Here is a 17,715-nt window from a genome sequence, read left to right as displayed (position 1 = left end):
TTTACATAGGGGCACGAACAGACATGTCCTCACGGATTCAACTCTAGATTTATATGTTCTATATTCTTTAGCCTTCTATTCTGGGTGGATTACAATAGATTTTCCGGCTCCAAGAAGCCGATGACGTTTCCAACGAGATACATGCTCCCCGTAACCAGCACGTTTGTCCCCGACGATGGCTCCGCGACGCCATCGACGGCGCTCTTCATCTCCGTCAGGTCCCTGCACACCACGACCTTTGTAGCAGGATACAGTTCCCTAAACGCCGCAGCACACGCCTGCTGAACACTGAGATCCACCTCCCCGCCCTCGCCGGCGATGTTAGCCTTGTCGTTCCTCGTGAAGATGGCCGCGGCCAGCCGCGTCTCGAGGTCGACACCCAGGGTCTTCATCTGGCGGAGGAACTCTGTCAGGAGGGCGGAGGCGTCGCGCTCTTGCTGGTTGAAGACGAGGACGAAACTTTCTCCGTCGCTGTGAGTGGTGTCTGAGGAGGTCGTGGCGGTGACGATGGGTGATATCCAGCGCGCTACTTCGGCCAGACTATCCGCGTTGTGCGCGCCGTCGAGGTACCACGACACACTACCCTGTCTGAGAACTTCATGCCGGCCGCGGAGCGTCGCCTCGCGCAGACCGGCGATGATGACTTCAGGGACATCCGCCAGCGAAGGATTCGCCTTTCCTACCGTACTTGACCCCGCTTCTCGGGCTTGAAGGACCTGGATATGCCGCCTCGCAGCCAGCGCAGCGAGAGCCTGGTTCCTCTTTTGAAAGTCCCCGCCTGGTAACTTTGCATCCTTGACACCGCGCCACGCAATTACATGCTCGTCGTCGACCTCGATTAGCTCCGCGCCTACTTCGCGCGCGCGGGAGCGGAGGGTGGTCATCACGCCCGGGTGTGCCTCATCGGATAACCTGCGCGTGAAGGTCGCGACGCCGGGTTTCATCACACCCGCTTTATGCCACGCGATCTGCGAGGGTGTGGACCCCAACATGGCAACATGATCGATGCCCAGCTGCGTGATGACCGAAGTCGTCACCGCCTCGGGTGGGATGGCGTTCGTGGCGTCGTACTCGCCGCCGATGCCGCATTCCAACACCACGGTGCGGACGCGGAGTTTGAGGAAGACGTGCAGGGCGAGGAGGGTGAGGAAGCGGAAGTAGAAGGGTTTGGAGCCCGGTTCGATGCCGAGGTCGGGCCCGGTGCTGCTGGCGCTGCCGCCGGGTGCGGAGGGGGAGGTGCAGGAGGAGAGGGTGTCCCAGAGTTCGAAGAAGGATGTTGCGAAGAGGGTTTGGGAGATGGGGGTGTTGGAGACTGCGATGCGTTCGCGGGGGGTGAGGAGGTGGGGGGAGGTGTAGGTTCCTATGGGGCCTGTATGTGTCGTGGAAGGGGGCGAGGAGGATGAGGATGAGTGGCTGAGGAGGGCCGAGGTCGTGAGGGCTGTTACGGAGCCTTTTCCTTTTGTGCCTGCTATGTGGATGAAGGAGAGGGAGGCGAGGCGTTCGGGGGTGAGGTTTGCGCGGAGGAGCCAGGCGCGCATTTCGGGGATGGCGAGGAGGTTTGGGTCTGATGTTGGTGTTGCTGGTGCTGCGGTGGCGGGAGCGGCATCTTTTGGTTTGTTGAAGAGGGCGTGGACTTTGAGGTTTGGGATGAGGGTGTTTAGGAGGTTGATTGCGTCGGTGTAAGTCCGTGATGATGGCGGTGTTGCGGGGGGAGACATTGTGGTGATGAGTCTTGATAAGGAGGGATTATTGAAGGGGTGGTTTGTGAGGCGCAATGAGGCTGAGATTTGGGTTGGGCGGAAGAAGAGCCTCATGAGTGTGAGATGCTGGAGAGGGAGGTGGATGGTAGGGGTATGTGATCACGACGTTGAAAGAAGCATTGTTTGTGAGTTTGGTGGTTGGTGGTTGAGGCTGAAATTAGGTTGGTGGTTTCTGAGTGGTGAAGCTTTTTTGAGTGAGTTCCCACTTGAGATGAGAGTGAGCTATTCAAGGGAGGCTTGGAACTCCACTCCGAGGCCTGTCAGTCACTCATGTTTGTATCACCTCTACTGGTTGAAGTAGTGCTTTGTATAACACCTATGTGTGATGCATTACAAAATGTAACCTATTTAGTACCTCGTGTATATTAAGCACCCGTGGCTGGAATTGACGCTCTATCTAACTGCTCCGAGAAGACGGGCTGTGCCGCAGCAGAAACTTGGTAACTGTTTCGTAGCTTGGCGGGTAGATATTCTAGTATGATTCTCATGGTGATTTACAATATACATAGTCAACCTTACAAACATACCACTATATTGCCATGAGAGAAATGTGTTACAGTCTAACTAGGTAATAACAGAGAAGCAGCCAATAGACAAGACCACTATGCACAAAGATGAACCCGATCGCAGACACCCAGTGATGATGACAAGCATTCCGACAACCAAGGATAAGCCTTCCATTGCGGGGGGAACAGCCGAGGTGGGGGCAAGGGAGGACCCTGGCACCTGTTCAAACTTCTGGCTCAGTCCCTCATTCCCGTCGCAAAGGTGTTACTGTCTGCGATCTCGGCGTCCAAGTCGCAGGGTCGCAGGATCGTAATTGTCGCCGTTGCAGATGTATCAAAGATGGCCAAGGATGGAGACTACAAGCCATGAGCGGTTGTGAGTTAATGTTAAAGACTGATTACCAAGCCATCAGCTGAGTCTAGCAGTCTCACGGATGACGGCACGGTCCAGGTGGGATAAGTCAACAGATGGATTCAATGAGCAGCTTAGCAGTCTTTAGCTTCCTAGTCAGGTAGTTCGGCTTCGGCTTTGGGTGGTGGATAATAAGAACACCAACTCGTTTGGGGACTCAACATTAACATAAACCAATCGGCAGGACGAAGTGCTCCGAGAAAGATTCTGTGAGTCCATATGGATAGAGACTTCGGATAAAAAGTACTAGACATGAAGTGTGAACTAAACACTCTCACCGGCTCTCGCGCCGAGCTTGTGCTGGTTAAATCCGATGTCGCATTAGCCCCAGCAAGAGTTCTCTACCTATCCGTATCCATGCTTTTAGTGTAGTCATTGAGTCAATCAACTTTTGCCGATTCGGCAACGCGGCAACAGTCGACATTTCTGTCTCTCGGCTCTCGTCGCTCTCGCGTCTTTCCATCCCCATACTACCTTAGTAGGCAGGGTACACTATTACACACGATTTTCACTTACCCCAGTCTTGGATGCTTTAGATCTCACACCCCTTGCTCTTAGCTGCTTCGAGACCAGTCCCTTTACGTCCACTTTTCCCTCGCCATGGGACCAGGGGAGGGTACAGGTTGGAGCGCATGTGGAGGTGCTTGTCATCGACTTTGGATTCGTAATGGAAATTTGTTGCGCCTTTGGCTCGTCACTTTTCTTTCGTTTCGTTTCGGTGACTTTTGACTCTTCCTCTTGACAACCATGACGGAGTGACTGCTGCTACGGGTTTCTTCTCACTAGTTGTAGCTGAACATTGTCACTCACTGAGCAATACCCAGTCTCGGCACGTTGTATCTCTCATCGCCTCACCGTGTCTCTCTCTCTCTTTGCGCGAAGCTGGTGATCTCATTTCAATTCTCACGTTGAAAGGTCCAACTCAGCTAGCTACCTTTAGACTCACCACTTCCTCCTATGAATCATCAGTCTCTCGCTCACCATCCCGAAAACAGACTGAGCTCTTGAGACAAGCACACAATCTTCACACGACATTCCTATACCGCCAAGACCATCGTTCAGCACAGCAAAGCACAGATGACAGCAAAAGACTTCCACGAGGTCCACGACGACGAAAAGGTCGGCGACATTGAGCGCGCCGCCGGCTCCCAAACCGAAGATGGATCGCCCACGACCACCAGCAGCGACTCGGTAACCATCCGCAGCAACCCCGACGCGACGAACATCAAGGCGGAAGAACAAGAACTCTCCCACGACGCCACTGCCGCAACAGCGACAACAGGCCATGTGACGGGCCCCAGCGACACCAAAGAGGCCGCGCCCGAAACACAAGCCACGGCAGCGGCGGCCGGCGCCGAAGACACGCCCGAGGCCGGCCGCACGAAGCTCGAGACAACGCTCATCGTGCTCTCGCTGTGCGCGGCGCTGTTCCTGGCGGCGCTGGACGTTACGATTATCACGACCGCCGTGCCGACCATTGCGGAGGAGTTTAATAGCAATATCGGATACATCTGGATCGGCTCGGCGTACCTTCTCAGCAATGCGGCTTTCGTGCCGACGTGGGGCAAGATTTCTGATATCTGGGGCCGGAAGCCCATTCTGCTGTGCGCCGTTGGTGTGTTTTGGGTTGGGTCGTTGATTTGTGGGTTGTCCACGAGCATGGGGTAAGTCTCTGAGAGCTTCAGACTGGAGGGTGGCGTATAGATGTTGCTAACATGACACAGCATGCTCATCGGCGCCCGCGCGATCCAGGGCATAGGCGGCGGCGGCATCATCGTCCTCGTCAACATCTGCGTAAGCGACCTCTTCTCGATGCGCCAGCGCGGCGTCTATTTCGGCGTCTTGGGCATGGTCTGGGCCGTCTCGAGCGCCATCGGCCCCGTCCTCGGCGGCGTCTTCACGAGCAAGGCCACCTGGCGGTGGTGCTTCTACGTCAACCTGCCCATCTCGGGCGTCGGCTTCATCGTGCTCTTCTTCGTCCTCAAGCTGCACAACCCGCGGACGCCCGTCGCGCAGGGCCTGAAGGCGATCGACTGGGTCGGCACGCTGACCATCATCGGCGGCACGCTCATGTTCCTGTTCGGACTCGAGTTTGGCGGCGTTCAGTACCCGTGGAGCTCGCCTACCGTCATCTGTCTGATCGTGTTCGGCATCGTCACGATTGGCATCTTCGCAGTCAACGAGTGGAAGTACGCGCGGTACCCCGTCATCCCGATGCACCTCTTCCGCAGCTGGTCCAACATGGCCGCCTTCGCGACGGCCTTCTGCCACGCCTTCGCCTTCATCTCGGGCAGCTACTGGCTGCCGCTCTACTTCCAGGGCGTGCAGGGCGTCTCCTCCCTCCTCTCGGGCGTCTACCTGCTCCCCTACGTCCTCTCGCTGTCCCTCATGTCCGCCGTCGCGGGCGTGCTGATCCGCAAGACGGGCAACTACGTCTACCTCATCGTCGGCGGCATGCTCGTCACGACGGTCGGGTTCGGGTTGTTCCACGGCCTCCCGCTCGACCGGAACTTTACAAAGATTATCCTGTACCAGATCGTCGCGGGGCTCGGTATTGGGCCCAACTTCCAGAGCCCGCTGATTGCGGTGCAGACGTCGGTGGAGCCGCGCGATATCGCGGCCGCGACGTCGGCGTTTGGGTTCATCAGACAGATGGGCACGTCGATTTCTGTGGTTATTGGTGGTGTGGTGTTTAATAATGAGATGCAGAGGCAGTATCCGCGGCTGAGGGAGGAACTTGGCCCCGAGCTGGCGAATATGCTCTCTGGTTCGAGCGCCGCGTCGAGTGTGGGCGTGATGGCGGATTTGCAGGGGGAGCAGGGGCAGATTGCGCGCGGGGCGTACCTGAGTTCTCTGAGGACGATGTATATCGTCTATGTTGCGTTTGCCGGGCTCGGGCTTGTTCTGAGTTTGTTTGTGAGACAGGTGCAGTTGAGTAAGAAGCATACGGAGCATAAGACGGGGTTGAAGACGCTTCGGAGCCGGACTGGGAAGTGAGGCTCTACCTCTCTCATGGAGGCACGCCTCGAGGGGGAAGAAAGGGGGTTATGGGTAGGGAAGAAGGCGGCGAAGGTGTGAGGGTTTGCTAGACTTCAACAGCATGGCGTTTTGGATATGAGCATCTTGTTTGGTTGGCAGCGAGCATCAACTGGATACCAAAAAATAGGATGCATTCTTTCTCTCTCTGATATTCACGAACCCCTGGGATCCACTCATGACTCAATCATCTTTTGTGCTCATGTGAAATCGATGACTTATGGTCCATCGTATCATACATTGCTGCGATTTGGTGTTTCGCACGAGACATACTTGGATACCCCGATGTGCTGACAGCTTCACATCGCACGGTCGAGTTGGTAGGACCCCAATTGTGAACAAATCTTGTTGTCTACCAACATCTAGTCTATCACTGCGCCGAGCAGCTACCTCATCTATTCTATACACGTCTTATCATGAGTTTCCCGTTTGCGCCTCGGCAGCTTTCTCCTCGTTCCCTGAGCCGCCCTTCCGATGCCGCCACTCCCTCGCCAAAAACGTCAACGCAACACACAATCCAAGCCCAGCGAGCCCGACACCCATGTACAACGCGCCCCGGAACCCCCTGAACTGCTCCTCCTTGGTCCCCGCGCCCTTGCTGACGTGCACCTCCACCGTGCCCGCGAACCCGACGCCGAGCGCGATGCCGTAGTTGACCACCGTGTTGACCAGACTCGCCCCGATGCCCTGGTGCTCCTTCTTGACGGCGTTCGACAGGATCAGCGTCGCGGCGGGGAAGCTCATGTCCATGCCAAAGGGCATGATGATCATGGAGACGAAGATCTGCGCCCAGTAGATCTGGTTCTCGGGCGCCGTGGCCGTGAGGATGACGCCGACGGTGAAGGCGATGAGCGCCATCGTCATGACGACGGGCGGGCGCACCTTGAGCGGGCCGAGGAGCTTGCCCGTGATGACGGCCGCGAGACCGCCCGTGACCACGACGGGCGAGAACCACGCGCACGTGAGCAGCGGCGAGAGCGTACGGATCTCCTGGAGGATCTGGACGAGGTAGAGCGTCCAGATGCCGAAGGTCGCCCAGCCGCAGACGACGGCCGCGAGGACGAAAGCGACGTCGGCGTTGACGGCGTCAAAGGGCAGAAGAGGCTTCTCAGCGTACTTGAACTCGATGGCGGTGAAGACGCCGAAAAGGACGAGGCCGAGGATGAGCGGGACGAGGACCGTGGGCGTCTTCCAGCCGTCGATGGGCGCCTGGTTCCAGGCAAAGTTGAAGAGGATGAGCGCCACGATGCCCGTGACCGCGCCGGGGATGTCGAGCTCGACAAACATGTCGCTGAGGGTCCTTGGGGCGCGGTCGACCTTTGCGTGCGGCTCGGGGATGATGAAGTAGCCCGCGACGGCCAGGATCGCGAGCCAGATGGAAAGGGCCCACAGCGCCCAGGGCCACCATTCGAGCTCGAGAGTGCAGGCGACGGCGGCTCCAACAACGCCGCCCATGGGCGCGACGGCGCCGAAGAAGGAGAAAACCATGGCCTTGCGGTGGCCCGGCGGGTAGGCGGCGCCGAATAAGGCCAGGGCGTTGGGGAGGCAGATGGCCGGGCCGATGCCCTGGAGGACGCGGGAGAAGACGGCGAGGGTGAAGTTTGAGTAGACACTTAGGCCGGCGATGAGGGACCAGAGGGAGAACCAGGCGAAGCCGATGATGAGCATGCGCTTGTAGCCAAAGGCGTCGCCGAGGCGGCCCGAGAAGAGGATGAAAGTGCCGACGGTGAGGGAGTAGCCGGCGACGAGCCAGGCTAGGCGGGCTGGGTTGTCTACGTGAAAGGAGCCGCCGATGACGTGGAGGAGGAGGAGGGTTTCCATATAGGCAGCCTCTGTTCAAGTGGTTAGTCTATAATTTTCATGTTTTCTCATGCTTAGGGATAATGCGATGCTGTGAGATGGAGTTTGGGGATAGAGGGCAGCAACTTACGAGTGCAGAATTGTGCCATGCAGCAAATAATTACGAACATGGCTTCACGGGGGAACGACATGCCGTCGACAGCCCATACTGAAGAAGCATTGGATTGTTGCGGCGCGAGGTTGTCGCCATTGTCGTCGCTTGAGTCGTCTCTACTCGATCGGCCTAAGCTTGAGTCGTCGGGGATGTGCTTGTCGTCCCGGAGCATGTTGACGTCCGGTGTCGCAGCGGCGGTCCTGTCGCCTGATGTTGAGTCGAGGCTCTTGCGAACATACTGCTGCTGCTTCTCAGATGTCGACGGAGAAGCCATCGTGAACTGGAGTGCGGTGTTCCTTCAACCTCGGAATGTTGCTGACCCTGACCTTCAAAGAACAGGAAAGGCCCCAGGCAGGACCATCAACGACGGGCGATACTCGAGTTGAAGTAATGGAAAACGATCTACCCGTCAGGTTGACGCCAACGCGCGAGGGCGGGAACGCCCCTCCGAACCGGGGAGGACCCATTTACAATTTGGAAAATTCGCCATTCCCGGGCTAGGCGTACATACGAAGTACGGGACTAAGAAATTGAATCAAAGATCCCCGAACCAGCCAGCCAGGCCAGCGGGACAAGGGGACGACCTAAAGACCTACCTTAGAGGCTTAGAGCCGTCTCTGTCTCGGACTTACACGTGGGATTGGCGAGTTCTAGCAGAGGGTCCGGGCCAGGGTAGGGTGTACCGGATATGGGTCCTTTTGGATCATGGATGGATCATTTCTTCTCGTCCCTTGAGAATTGCTTCCGTGTGGTGGTTGCTGACTGGGTTCTTTGGGCTCACCAAGACGGTATTAGACCACATCCCAGTTGAGCACCACACATCCTTGGCCCCATCACGCGGCACGCGAGTCGGCATTCCAGCAATTGACAGGAGTTTTGCGTGGTCGATCGAACCAGTCAGTGCTCAGTGCGTCGCTGCGTCGATGACCGCCTGTTGACTGTTCTATGGGACTCCTTGAGAGGATATTTTTACCCTTTTCGGGAGGAAGCTCCAGCGGGAACAGACTCAAAATCTAATCTGATCTTTAACTTTCCCAACGGGACGGGACCATGACGTCTCTTTCGGTGTATCCGTACGGACTTAACGTGTTGAATATATGTCAGCGACTTCAATATGATGGATGACTGAGAACCTTTCTGTCACGTCAACCTGCAAGATCAGTCAGACGGTCAGACAGCCTTCTCGAAGCCGCATTAAAGATGATCAGCAAGACACGTTAACAACACAGCCGGTTCCCGCCCATCGGCAAATCCGCCCCCGGGCCCGCGGGACACGCAGAGCTCTAGAACTCTCGTATACCTACACGTACAGCCCCCAACCTTCTCTCCCAATTCAGCTTCTGATCACGAGCCCTTTGTCGAGAGCTAGGAAAGCTGGACTGCGGGCGGCGGCGCAGGCCAGCGAGCGGGACAAACCTTTGCTTAACCCCTTTCGGAACACTCTTCGGAACAGGCTCAACTCCAACAGTGCTTAACCTGCCATAGGTGTCAAGGATGCGTCGGTGCTTAGCAGAACGCAGGGCTGAGAGGGCACGGAAGGTTCCAAAGAGGCGGGCAGGAGGCATTCAAAGTGTCGGGCTGGGCTGGTCTAGTGCCAAAGGCGCAAGAGCTTAGCAAGGCGCGTGGCGCACTGGCGTACATTTTCCCCCGCGCGCTCGGGATGGACGCCGCCCATCCCACCCTCAAGTTTGGACGCTTTCGATGCCTACCAGTGCCAATTCGCTGGGAGCTTGGGCCCGAGTCAAGCCTAGTCTGGCTCGCTGTCTGACAGACCAAGTTGACAAGTCCGCGGGTTCCAGCCACTTTTGGCGTTCTGGAATGGCCGTATTCGGCAGTGGGTTGGAAGTTGAGATAGCGGTGATTTGTAAAGCTGCGCTGGTGGTGATGCGCTGGAGCCTGGGAGGATATTGGGGGCCGGTTGACATTCATCCAAGGAATGTCTGAAAGATAGTCTATCTCCCTAGGTGGGCTTGAGCTGCTGGTCGTTCAGATGAACGCCTGCCATTCTGTTGTCCATTGACCAAAGTCCTCGCCAAACCTTCGGGCGTTATTTGCTCATTATGGTCCCGTTAGCGTTCTGCTGCCAAGACCATCAAACAAATTGCTCAGCAACAATTGAGATCACGACATTTGTGTTTGGCTATAACGGGACGTCTTTCAAAGGTGAAGAATCGGGGAAAATTCCCAGTCACGTACGAGTCAATCATGTCTAACGCCGAAGGAGATTCAAGGGAGAGTGTGAAAATGATATTTCCGTATCTCCGTATTTCCGAGAGCTACACCTCCGTTATTCCGCTTCTCAGCAGATAGTTGTGGGGCCGGGCTACTTCCGGTGGAGGAGGGGAGCGGACCAGAGAGAACTACAAAGTCAGAAAACCGTACTCTTGAATTACACACGTCAGAGCCGCGCGCGTGTCCTGGTATCTTGCTGTCATCGGCCGTTGTTGCAACGTTTCGGAACTCGCGTATCTCGTTCCGAACCCTGATCTGCAAAATATCTCTAAAATGACATCCACGCTGGTAGTCCACGGCGCGGCGCCGCCGAAGACCCATCGGAGATCGACCAGTATGGGTCGGCGGCGGCACGGATGAGTAGGTAGGTCGCTATGCATCAACGTTAGAGGGTACAAGTCTCTAACAAGAAGCCTTGCCATGGGAAATTGTCAAGCAAAGGAGATGCAGAACTGCCGCTCGTTCATCACGCGGCATATACTCCACGGTCCCGAATCGACGGGTCCCCCTGACGCTTCGGCTCCATCACGATCTTCGCACATGTGTTGTAGCAGCATCGACGTCTGACGAATGTTACCCAGTCCAATGGCAGAGAATGTGTGGTCGAGTCGCTCGCGGAGGAAACTCCGCTGTTTCTGGTCCACCACGCATGACCCTACCATAGTGATGGGCCCGCATAGGCTCGTGTTGATTTGGATGCTTGGGAGCAGCTGTGCCAGACTCGCGAGGGCTTTGGAAAGGACCTCTTGGGTCATTTTCACTGACAAATTATCCTCGTCATCATTACCCTCATCATGGCGGCCATGCTGATCGTACTGTGGATATGGGTAGAGCGCTGAATACAAGTACAATAGGATCGCTCTTTGATACATATAGGCGGCAAGAACAACGACATTGAACTAGCTGCTAGGTTTGGTGTCCAGTATGAATGTGTCTCTGGAGCTGAGCAAAGACGAAAAACTCGTTGGCAGAGGGTCGCCAACTTGGGTCTTCTGCGTGCGGTGACAAGCGGCGACCAACTTCGAAAATGGACGGTACCAGGAGCAGTAGGTCTAGCCAGCAGCCGCACAGACTACCGACGTAGAGGGCTGCTACTAGATCTTTCGTCAGCAATACTAGGTCATCACTGAGGAACAATTGGTTGCTTACACGCGCGTCGATAGAGACTATGCTCAGCGTTGCCGTGTAGACGTAGTACTGCCCCAATAGCAAAACTCATTTGAATTGTCTATTGAGATCGGTCTTGAAGAAGTTAGAGGGATATATTCGCCTCTGTTCTATAATTATGCGATGGGGTAGATTGTGTTGGAATCTGTTCTCTCTCTTCTCAGAACACCTGGACAAGCTATACCTCATCTCATCACCTTCAATTCAATGATTTAGACGCATCTCAGCGCAAGTTTACACGCCTATCAGGTTCCGGATCTGAAATGCTACTCCCTGCGGCAACGCTGAAACCTTTTTGCAATGCTGGACACCCCTCGGGCATAACATTCGATGTGCAACCTCTCGCCACATTGTGTCCGCCATGTGTGCAATAATGCATTGACCATTGATGCCCGATATCAGATCTTCAGCCAGCCTCACTTGTTGTGCCTATCAGGCACACTCACACGGGCCAAGGGGTTCCCTATTGGCTTGGGAAATTGGTGTTAATGCAACCATCGAACGCTTGGCCTGCTGCAGCTGACTGAGTGTGGCTGAGATTGCTGGCTGTCAGCTCATCCTTACCCCGTTCTGCAGTCTGCTGCATGATTTCAAAACGAACACGATCTTCCAGCCCTCTCTTAAATTGCGCCACCTACGTGAAAGTCAGGAGGGGCTGTGGGATGCCGATGGATATAAGCCTGTAAATAAAGCCTTGGCCCCAACATCTGTATTCACAAACATATGTCTTTATCACCCTTACCATTTGGAAGTTTTCTTTCTTGCTCGGCCTTTGCTAGTCCTCTCCCAAACAAACCGCTCACATGGATCCCATTGGGGCTCTAGGTTTGGCTAGCAACGTTGTGCAATTTGTTGACTTCGCCTGGGGGATACTCAAATCGACCGTCGAGATTCATCGGTCTGCTTCCGGCTCCACTGCAGCTGTTTCGGACCTGGAGACCCTTTACGGGGAGCTGAAGAGATACTTAGATCAGCTTACAGCGGGCTGCAATGATGCCAACTATTTTCTCAATTTCCATGCGCCCAGATCCGGTCAGGGAAACCTCACACTACGCACAATGCTTACTCTGAGCCAGAGTGATTGCGAGAAGCTGCTGGAAGTGGTCAAAAGCCTTAAGTCACCGGTGATGCCCCAAAGTTCTTGGCGAAGTTTCCGGGCTGCTCTTAGACACTTCTTGGCAAAAAACGAGATTGAATACATGGAAGATAGATTGAGAAAGACTCAGATGGGTATGACGCTTCAGATCATTACAATCGCAAGGTAGGCGAGAAATTTCCCGCACCGCAATTTGGACTGTCAGCGGTCAGCAGAAGAAATGATTCACAGAATTCTGTAGCCAAGCACAAGACCTTCGCACACGAGAAATCAAGGAGCTGCAGGAGGAAAGTCGCAAACTACAGTTGGACCAAGCCGCAAAATTCGATTCGTACGCGCTCGAAATGAGGACGTTCGCAGCCAGCGTCATCCAATTCCAGGATCGGAACAGGCAGGATCCACCGCCCAGCAAGGAGATTGATTGTCTAGGAGAGAGGCTTGAGGCAATGTCACTGTCTCATGCTTCCATAAGGAAAGAGCAGGATATCCTCAAAAGTCTTTGCTTTGATGCCCAGCTGACCCGACATGAGAATATCCCAGCGGTGTACCAAAAAACGTTCGAATGGGTCTACCAGCCACAAGGTGATGATCAGAGCACCGTGAGTAATTTTGCGCAATGGCTCAAAAGCGACGAACAGTTCTTTTGGCTATCGGGAAAGCCCGGGTCGGGGAAGTCCACATTCATGAAATTCGTGTCAGGCGAAGTCAGAACTCGAGACCTTCTTCTGGAATGGGCGAAAACGAGCCGAGTTATCATCGCCAGTCATTACTTCTGGAGTGCAGGCACCGATATGCAGAAGTCCGAGCACGGTCTTTTGCGGACTCTTCTCTACGACATATTTCGACAATGCTCCGATCTGATACTTCCCATGTGCGGCAACAGATATGCTGGCTCTGGCGGAGTAAGCGAGATTGGTAACCTGTCATGGACCTTGAACCGCCTCCGTGACACGCTTCGCAAAGTTGCGGCTCACGACGAAGAATTCCGTGTATGCCTGTTCGTTGACGGCTTAGATGAATACGACGGGGATCATGCAGAGATGTGTGAAGTCCTGAAAAGTCTTGTTGAGACTTCGCGAATCAAGATGTGTGTTTCTAGCCGACCTTGGAACGACTTTGAGGCAGCATTCGGGCGGCAGAAGAACAAGCTATACATTCAGGACTTAACTCGAAATGACATCCTTGAGTATATCCGAGGCAATCTTCAGCGACACGAAAGATGGGAATTTTTGGAAGGAGCAGAATCACAGGGAGAGGAACTAATACAGGAGATCGAGCAAAGAGCGTCGGGTGTGTTTCTTTGGGTTTACCTCGTCGTCAAGCAACTTCGAAAGGGCCTCACGAACCATGACAGTCTTTACTTCCTCAGAGAAAGTTTGAGAAGAGTTCCAGTTGAGCTTGACAAATTTTTCACTCAGATTCTGAATTCAGTCGACGTTGAATACCACGAAAGAATGGCGACAACACTGCAGATTGCGGTTGCGGCGAACGAACCTCTACATGCCATGGCTTATGACTTCCATGACAATGGATACGAAGACAAGGATTACTTTCTGAAACTTCCCATTCAACCATACGCGGCATCCAAGATGGAATCTCTTCGTATCGATACCGAGAAGCGACTGGATAGTCGCTCACGTGGACTTTTAGAGATCAACCGAAGATCCGGTACGGTGACATTTCTCCACCGGACAGTGATGGACTTTCTGAGAACGGCCAAAATGACAGTCTTTCTTGCGGAGCGTGCGCCGGAAGACTTCAATATTCAACTCTGTCTTCTCAAGATCTATGCTTCCATGACCAAGGCCCAAGCCTTTGGGCAGGTATCCCGAAAGGAATTCGGCGTCTATCGGCAATGCGACTTGCAATCACTCGTAAAAAGATGTCTTGAGTGTGAGGCTGTGCTCTGCGAATCTCTCGCAGTCGGAGCTGAGACACACAAGATTCTCGACGAACTCGACCGAGCGTTGTTATTGATGTTCTCAACCGGCCAAGCAACTCTAGATCCCGAAACGCCCCCCACGGCATTTTTGAGGGAACAAGTCATTGCCGATCAACATATCAAATACATGTCTTGGAAGCTTACAGAAGATCCGAACTATCTCTCGAACTTCGATCCGTCGCTCCTCCTCCGAGTGCTGACCCCCAAAGATAGTCACCAGGAGACTCGGCTAGACAAGCAATGGAGGCGTAAAGGTCCTGAAATGGTGAATCTCATCCTCAAGACACAAGATCTGCTACTCAACAAGTGCCAATGGAATGTTGATCCGAGGAAGAACTGGACAGCTTGGACAGCTCTTGTCCAACATGCCACAGCATGGAACCGAGAAGAGAATTTGGCCACGCAAAACCACTTCTGGGAATTGATGGAGCAAGATGTGTTCTACTTGTTCCTAAATCGAGGTGCCGATGCGAACGCCATAATCTGGGTGAACGTGAGGGAGGGTTGGCCCGTATTTGGGGCCTTTCTCAACTTGGCCTTCGAAGTCTCCACCGACATCCACCAGGAGAGCTTGTACATTCGGACCCTGAAGAAGTTCAGTCGAATCAATGGAATCTTAGACGAGTCACAGATTCGTTCCACTAATATCTCTATACAAGAAAGGTTGGGCAACCATACTAGGATACGATCGACTCGGGACATTTTTCTTGGGCGTCTGGTGTCTATGCCCGACACAGACCTGGAAGATTGCAACTTGAAGTTACTGGCGAAAGCGGTGGACATTCTTGGGTTCCGTAATCAGATCAATGAGCGCGTAAGGGCCTTGATACCAAGGCCAGACGTTTTAAGAGCGTAGGCGAAGAGTGACGGAGTTGATACTTTTTTTCGTTAGTGTTGCCAACTTGCTTGCGTTCTTCATAAATAGCATGTCGTTACTTTTGAGTTACATATCCATTTCTCATGGTGACAGAACGTAGTGAGTATGCCTACAGATATCTACTTAGGTAAGTCCATATCGAAACTGAAAGTTAATGGTCTTTCACAATCACAAGTTTGAACCTCAGTTCGGCCACAAATTGAGGGCAAGCTTGATGGGTCGATGTATTGGAATACAAGCTTAGCCGATTTAGCTTGATGGGTAAGAATAGCCACTGGGACGACATTCCCTTATGGCGAGATGCTGCTTCTGCTACTTGTTGAACTCTATCTTCGCGTAATGGGTTGCGCAGTATTTGCGTCTTTCTCGAATTCATATCGGAAGATGTGTCACTATGCTAACATACAGAGAGCCTCAACAAAGATGAATTTAAATGGGGCATTTCGTTGAGAGCCGCAGGGCTATCGCACACGTAAATAGTAACCGGCAACTATTTAAACGAGAATCGAACTTCTTCCCTGACAATCTTGGCAAGCCGCAGCGCATCCTCCCTTCCCTTTCTTGAGAACACGTTGAAGTATGCTAGGAAGCTGTTCACGCCATGGCTCGGGTGGGCGACCTTTTGACCCTTCTTCACCAAGCATCCGTACCGGCTCACGTTCTTGGCCAGATCAGGCCGACGATTGAACAGATCGTCGCAGATATCCCCTGAGTCGAAAATGCCCTCCGAAGAAACGTCGTAGTCCGCGGGGATGAAGACCATCACGCACGTGTACTGGGGGCCGTTCCTGTAAGGGTGACAGAGCGCCTTTGTGCGCTCCCCGTCTCGCAGCGCGATCAGCATTCCCAGGCCCCAGTAATCGACGCCGTGCGTGGACTCGATGACCTGTGTGCCCTTCATGCCCGGCGGGCGCGGGTTGATCTCGATGAGCCACGCCTCGGGGCTCTTGATCGCGCCCCGACTCTGGGTTTCGGCGGTCCTCGGTCGGAGGTCGAGAACGTCGTCCTCCTTGCGGTACTCGACCGTCGAGTTGTCCACTCGTCCCTCGAGGTGCATGACGCCGTTGCGGAGTCCCAGCCTCAGCAGCGTGTTGTGGAAGCAGATCCGGAGCAGGTTGATCTCCGATTCTGGGAGCTTCGAGGGGAACACGCTGTCGAGCTCGATGAATGTATTCGCGCCGCCGGAGCTGGAGCCGTTTGTGTCCGCGCTTTTGGGGAAGTCATCGCAAACCTCGAAGAAGAGGATCTCACCGTCCAGGAGAACAAAGTTGGCGTCCACCTCCGGACCGGCACAGTACCTCTCAATCACGAATTCACTGCCGTGCCTGGACTTGGAGAGCGCGTCGAGGGGCCCCATGGCCTCGATGAGCTCGGTGTTGTTGTTGATAAGGAATACGCCCTCGGAGCTCCAGCCGTTGCAGGGCTTGATGATGCAGGGGAACAGAGAGCTGCCTTGCGTAGCCGCGACCTGGAGGATCTCCTGTGTGCTCGAGACAAGATGCGACTTTCGTCCCTCGAAGACGCTGGTTGCATACTTATTGGTGGCGGTCATGAGGGCTTCGGGCTTGGAGCTTGGGAGACCAAGCTTTTGCGCCGCCAGGGCTACTTGATGTTGGAACGAGTCACAAAAAGTGATAATACCGTCGACTTTCCCTTGGTAAGTGGCGACTGCCTGTGCAATTCGGTCTGCGAATCCTTCGTCCGGAGGCTGGGACATTTCGATGGGGATGAAAGCCTCTCGCCAGTGTTCATACTCAGGACCCTCTAACCAGTGGCCTGGGACATCGAGAACGACCATCTTAATTCCCAGAGCCATGGCGGCGAGATAGATATTGGGTCCCGTGCCTCCATCGCTGGGGTGCTGACGACTGCCCTCAACGATGACTAGGGTCTTAGGAGCTGTCGGCGTCGTTATCCACGGGAAGGACAAGCGGTTCTCCGTCTCAGCTTCGACGAATTGTGAGAACGAGCGGGCTTCGAGTGACTCAATCCCGGGCGGCAGTGCCTGAAGGATGAGGCCACCCGCAGACACTCCGAGTAGTTCTGCGAGGTCGTCTAGTTGAGAGACTTGAACAGGCAGACCTGAAAAGAATCTCAGTGGCTCTGCTAGGGATGACCGGGCGTCTACGAACTCGCAGTCAATAAAGCGGAGCGGGATGATATCGGATCGAACGATTTGCCCCTTAACGAGCGGCACGATGAGCTTGGCGACGCGGGGGCCGCACCCAAGGCCGCTTTTTAGGGATGCGCGTAGACATCCAGAGAGAAAATCGGTCGCAAGCTTAGATGTCGAGATGGAGAAGCGCCAGTCATCGTCCCACGCGTGGCCCAGCCGTGTGTTGTTGGAGGTATCTGTTGGGATAATATCGAAGACAATGTCGATGGTTTGCCAATCGTTGCCGCGAATCGGATTTGTGTAGGCTTTCCAAGAGAATTCATAGACGGCTGACGATGGTTAGATAAAGGACTAGAGCTGTGCCTGATGTAGGTAAGGGATGACCACTACTTTACCTTCATTCGTTGGAGATAGGACTTGGAAGTGATTTCTCGCGAATTTAGATTGGTCCGGCAGATCAATGATGTCGCCCATGATGACTGGAATTTTAGTATACAACGAAAACGACTTTTTGCAATTGTTACAAAGCTGTAGCGTTCCTCTTTAAATTGGAACAATCGTCTTGCTGGATTTCTCATATGACATTAAACATACTATCTCCAGCTCTTCTCAAGACG

The 17,715-nt window shown here is 54.2% G+C and overlaps 5 protein-coding genes across 5 annotated transcripts; 2 read left to right on the top strand and 3 right to left on the bottom strand.

The window, feature by feature from the left end:
- Positions 1-89: 89 nt before the first annotated feature.
- CTAM01_01222 (uncharacterized protein) lies at positions 90-1,718 on the bottom strand (the record flags this gene model as incomplete). Its single annotated transcript, XM_060517264.1, has 1 exon — positions 90-1,718. One exon carries the CDS (start codon positions 1,716-1,718, stop codon positions 90-92), a length of 1,629 nt encoding a protein of 542 aa, XP_060387725.1.
- A 2,037-nt stretch (positions 1,719-3,755) lies between these two features.
- Positions 3,756-5,675, top strand: CTAM01_01221 (multidrug resistance protein fnx1; the record flags this gene model as incomplete). Its single annotated transcript, XM_060517263.1, has 2 exons — positions 3,756-4,342; positions 4,403-5,675. The coding sequence occupies 2 exons, from the start codon at positions 3,756-3,758 to the stop codon at positions 5,673-5,675; spliced, it is 1,860 nt and encodes a 619-aa protein (XP_060387724.1).
- Positions 5,676-6,128: 453 nt separating this feature from the next.
- Positions 6,129-7,942, bottom strand: CTAM01_01220 (major facilitator superfamily transporter; the record flags this gene model as incomplete). The annotated part of the gene is made up of 2 exons (XM_060517262.1): positions 6,129-7,546; positions 7,645-7,942. The coding sequence occupies 2 exons, from the start codon at positions 7,940-7,942 to the stop codon at positions 6,129-6,131; spliced, it is 1,716 nt and encodes a 571-aa protein (XP_060387723.1).
- Positions 7,943-11,870: 3,928 nt separating this feature from the next.
- CTAM01_01219 (uncharacterized protein) lies at positions 11,871-14,961 on the top strand (the record flags this gene model as incomplete). The annotated part of the gene is made up of 2 exons (XM_060517261.1): positions 11,871-12,328; positions 12,405-14,961. 2 exons carry the CDS (start codon positions 11,871-11,873, stop codon positions 14,959-14,961), a joined length of 3,015 nt encoding a protein of 1,004 aa, XP_060387722.1.
- A 511-nt stretch (positions 14,962-15,472) lies between these two features.
- CTAM01_01218 (uncharacterized protein) lies at positions 15,473-17,572 on the bottom strand (the record flags this gene model as incomplete). Its single annotated transcript, XM_060517260.1, has 2 exons — positions 15,473-17,427; positions 17,494-17,572. 2 exons carry the CDS (start codon positions 17,570-17,572, stop codon positions 15,473-15,475), a joined length of 2,034 nt encoding a protein of 677 aa, XP_060387721.1.
- Positions 17,573-17,715: the final 143 nt, after the last annotated feature.

This window comes from Colletotrichum tamarilloi (genome assembly GCF_030869305.1).
Source record: "Colletotrichum tamarilloi strain Tom-12 chromosome Unknown Scaffold_3.1, whole genome shotgun sequence".
Taxonomy (NCBI): Eukaryota; Fungi; Ascomycota; class Sordariomycetes; order Glomerellales; family Glomerellaceae; genus Colletotrichum; species Colletotrichum tamarilloi.
Note: the sequence above shows the minus strand (reverse complement) of the source record. Positions and strands in the feature narration are given on the sequence as shown.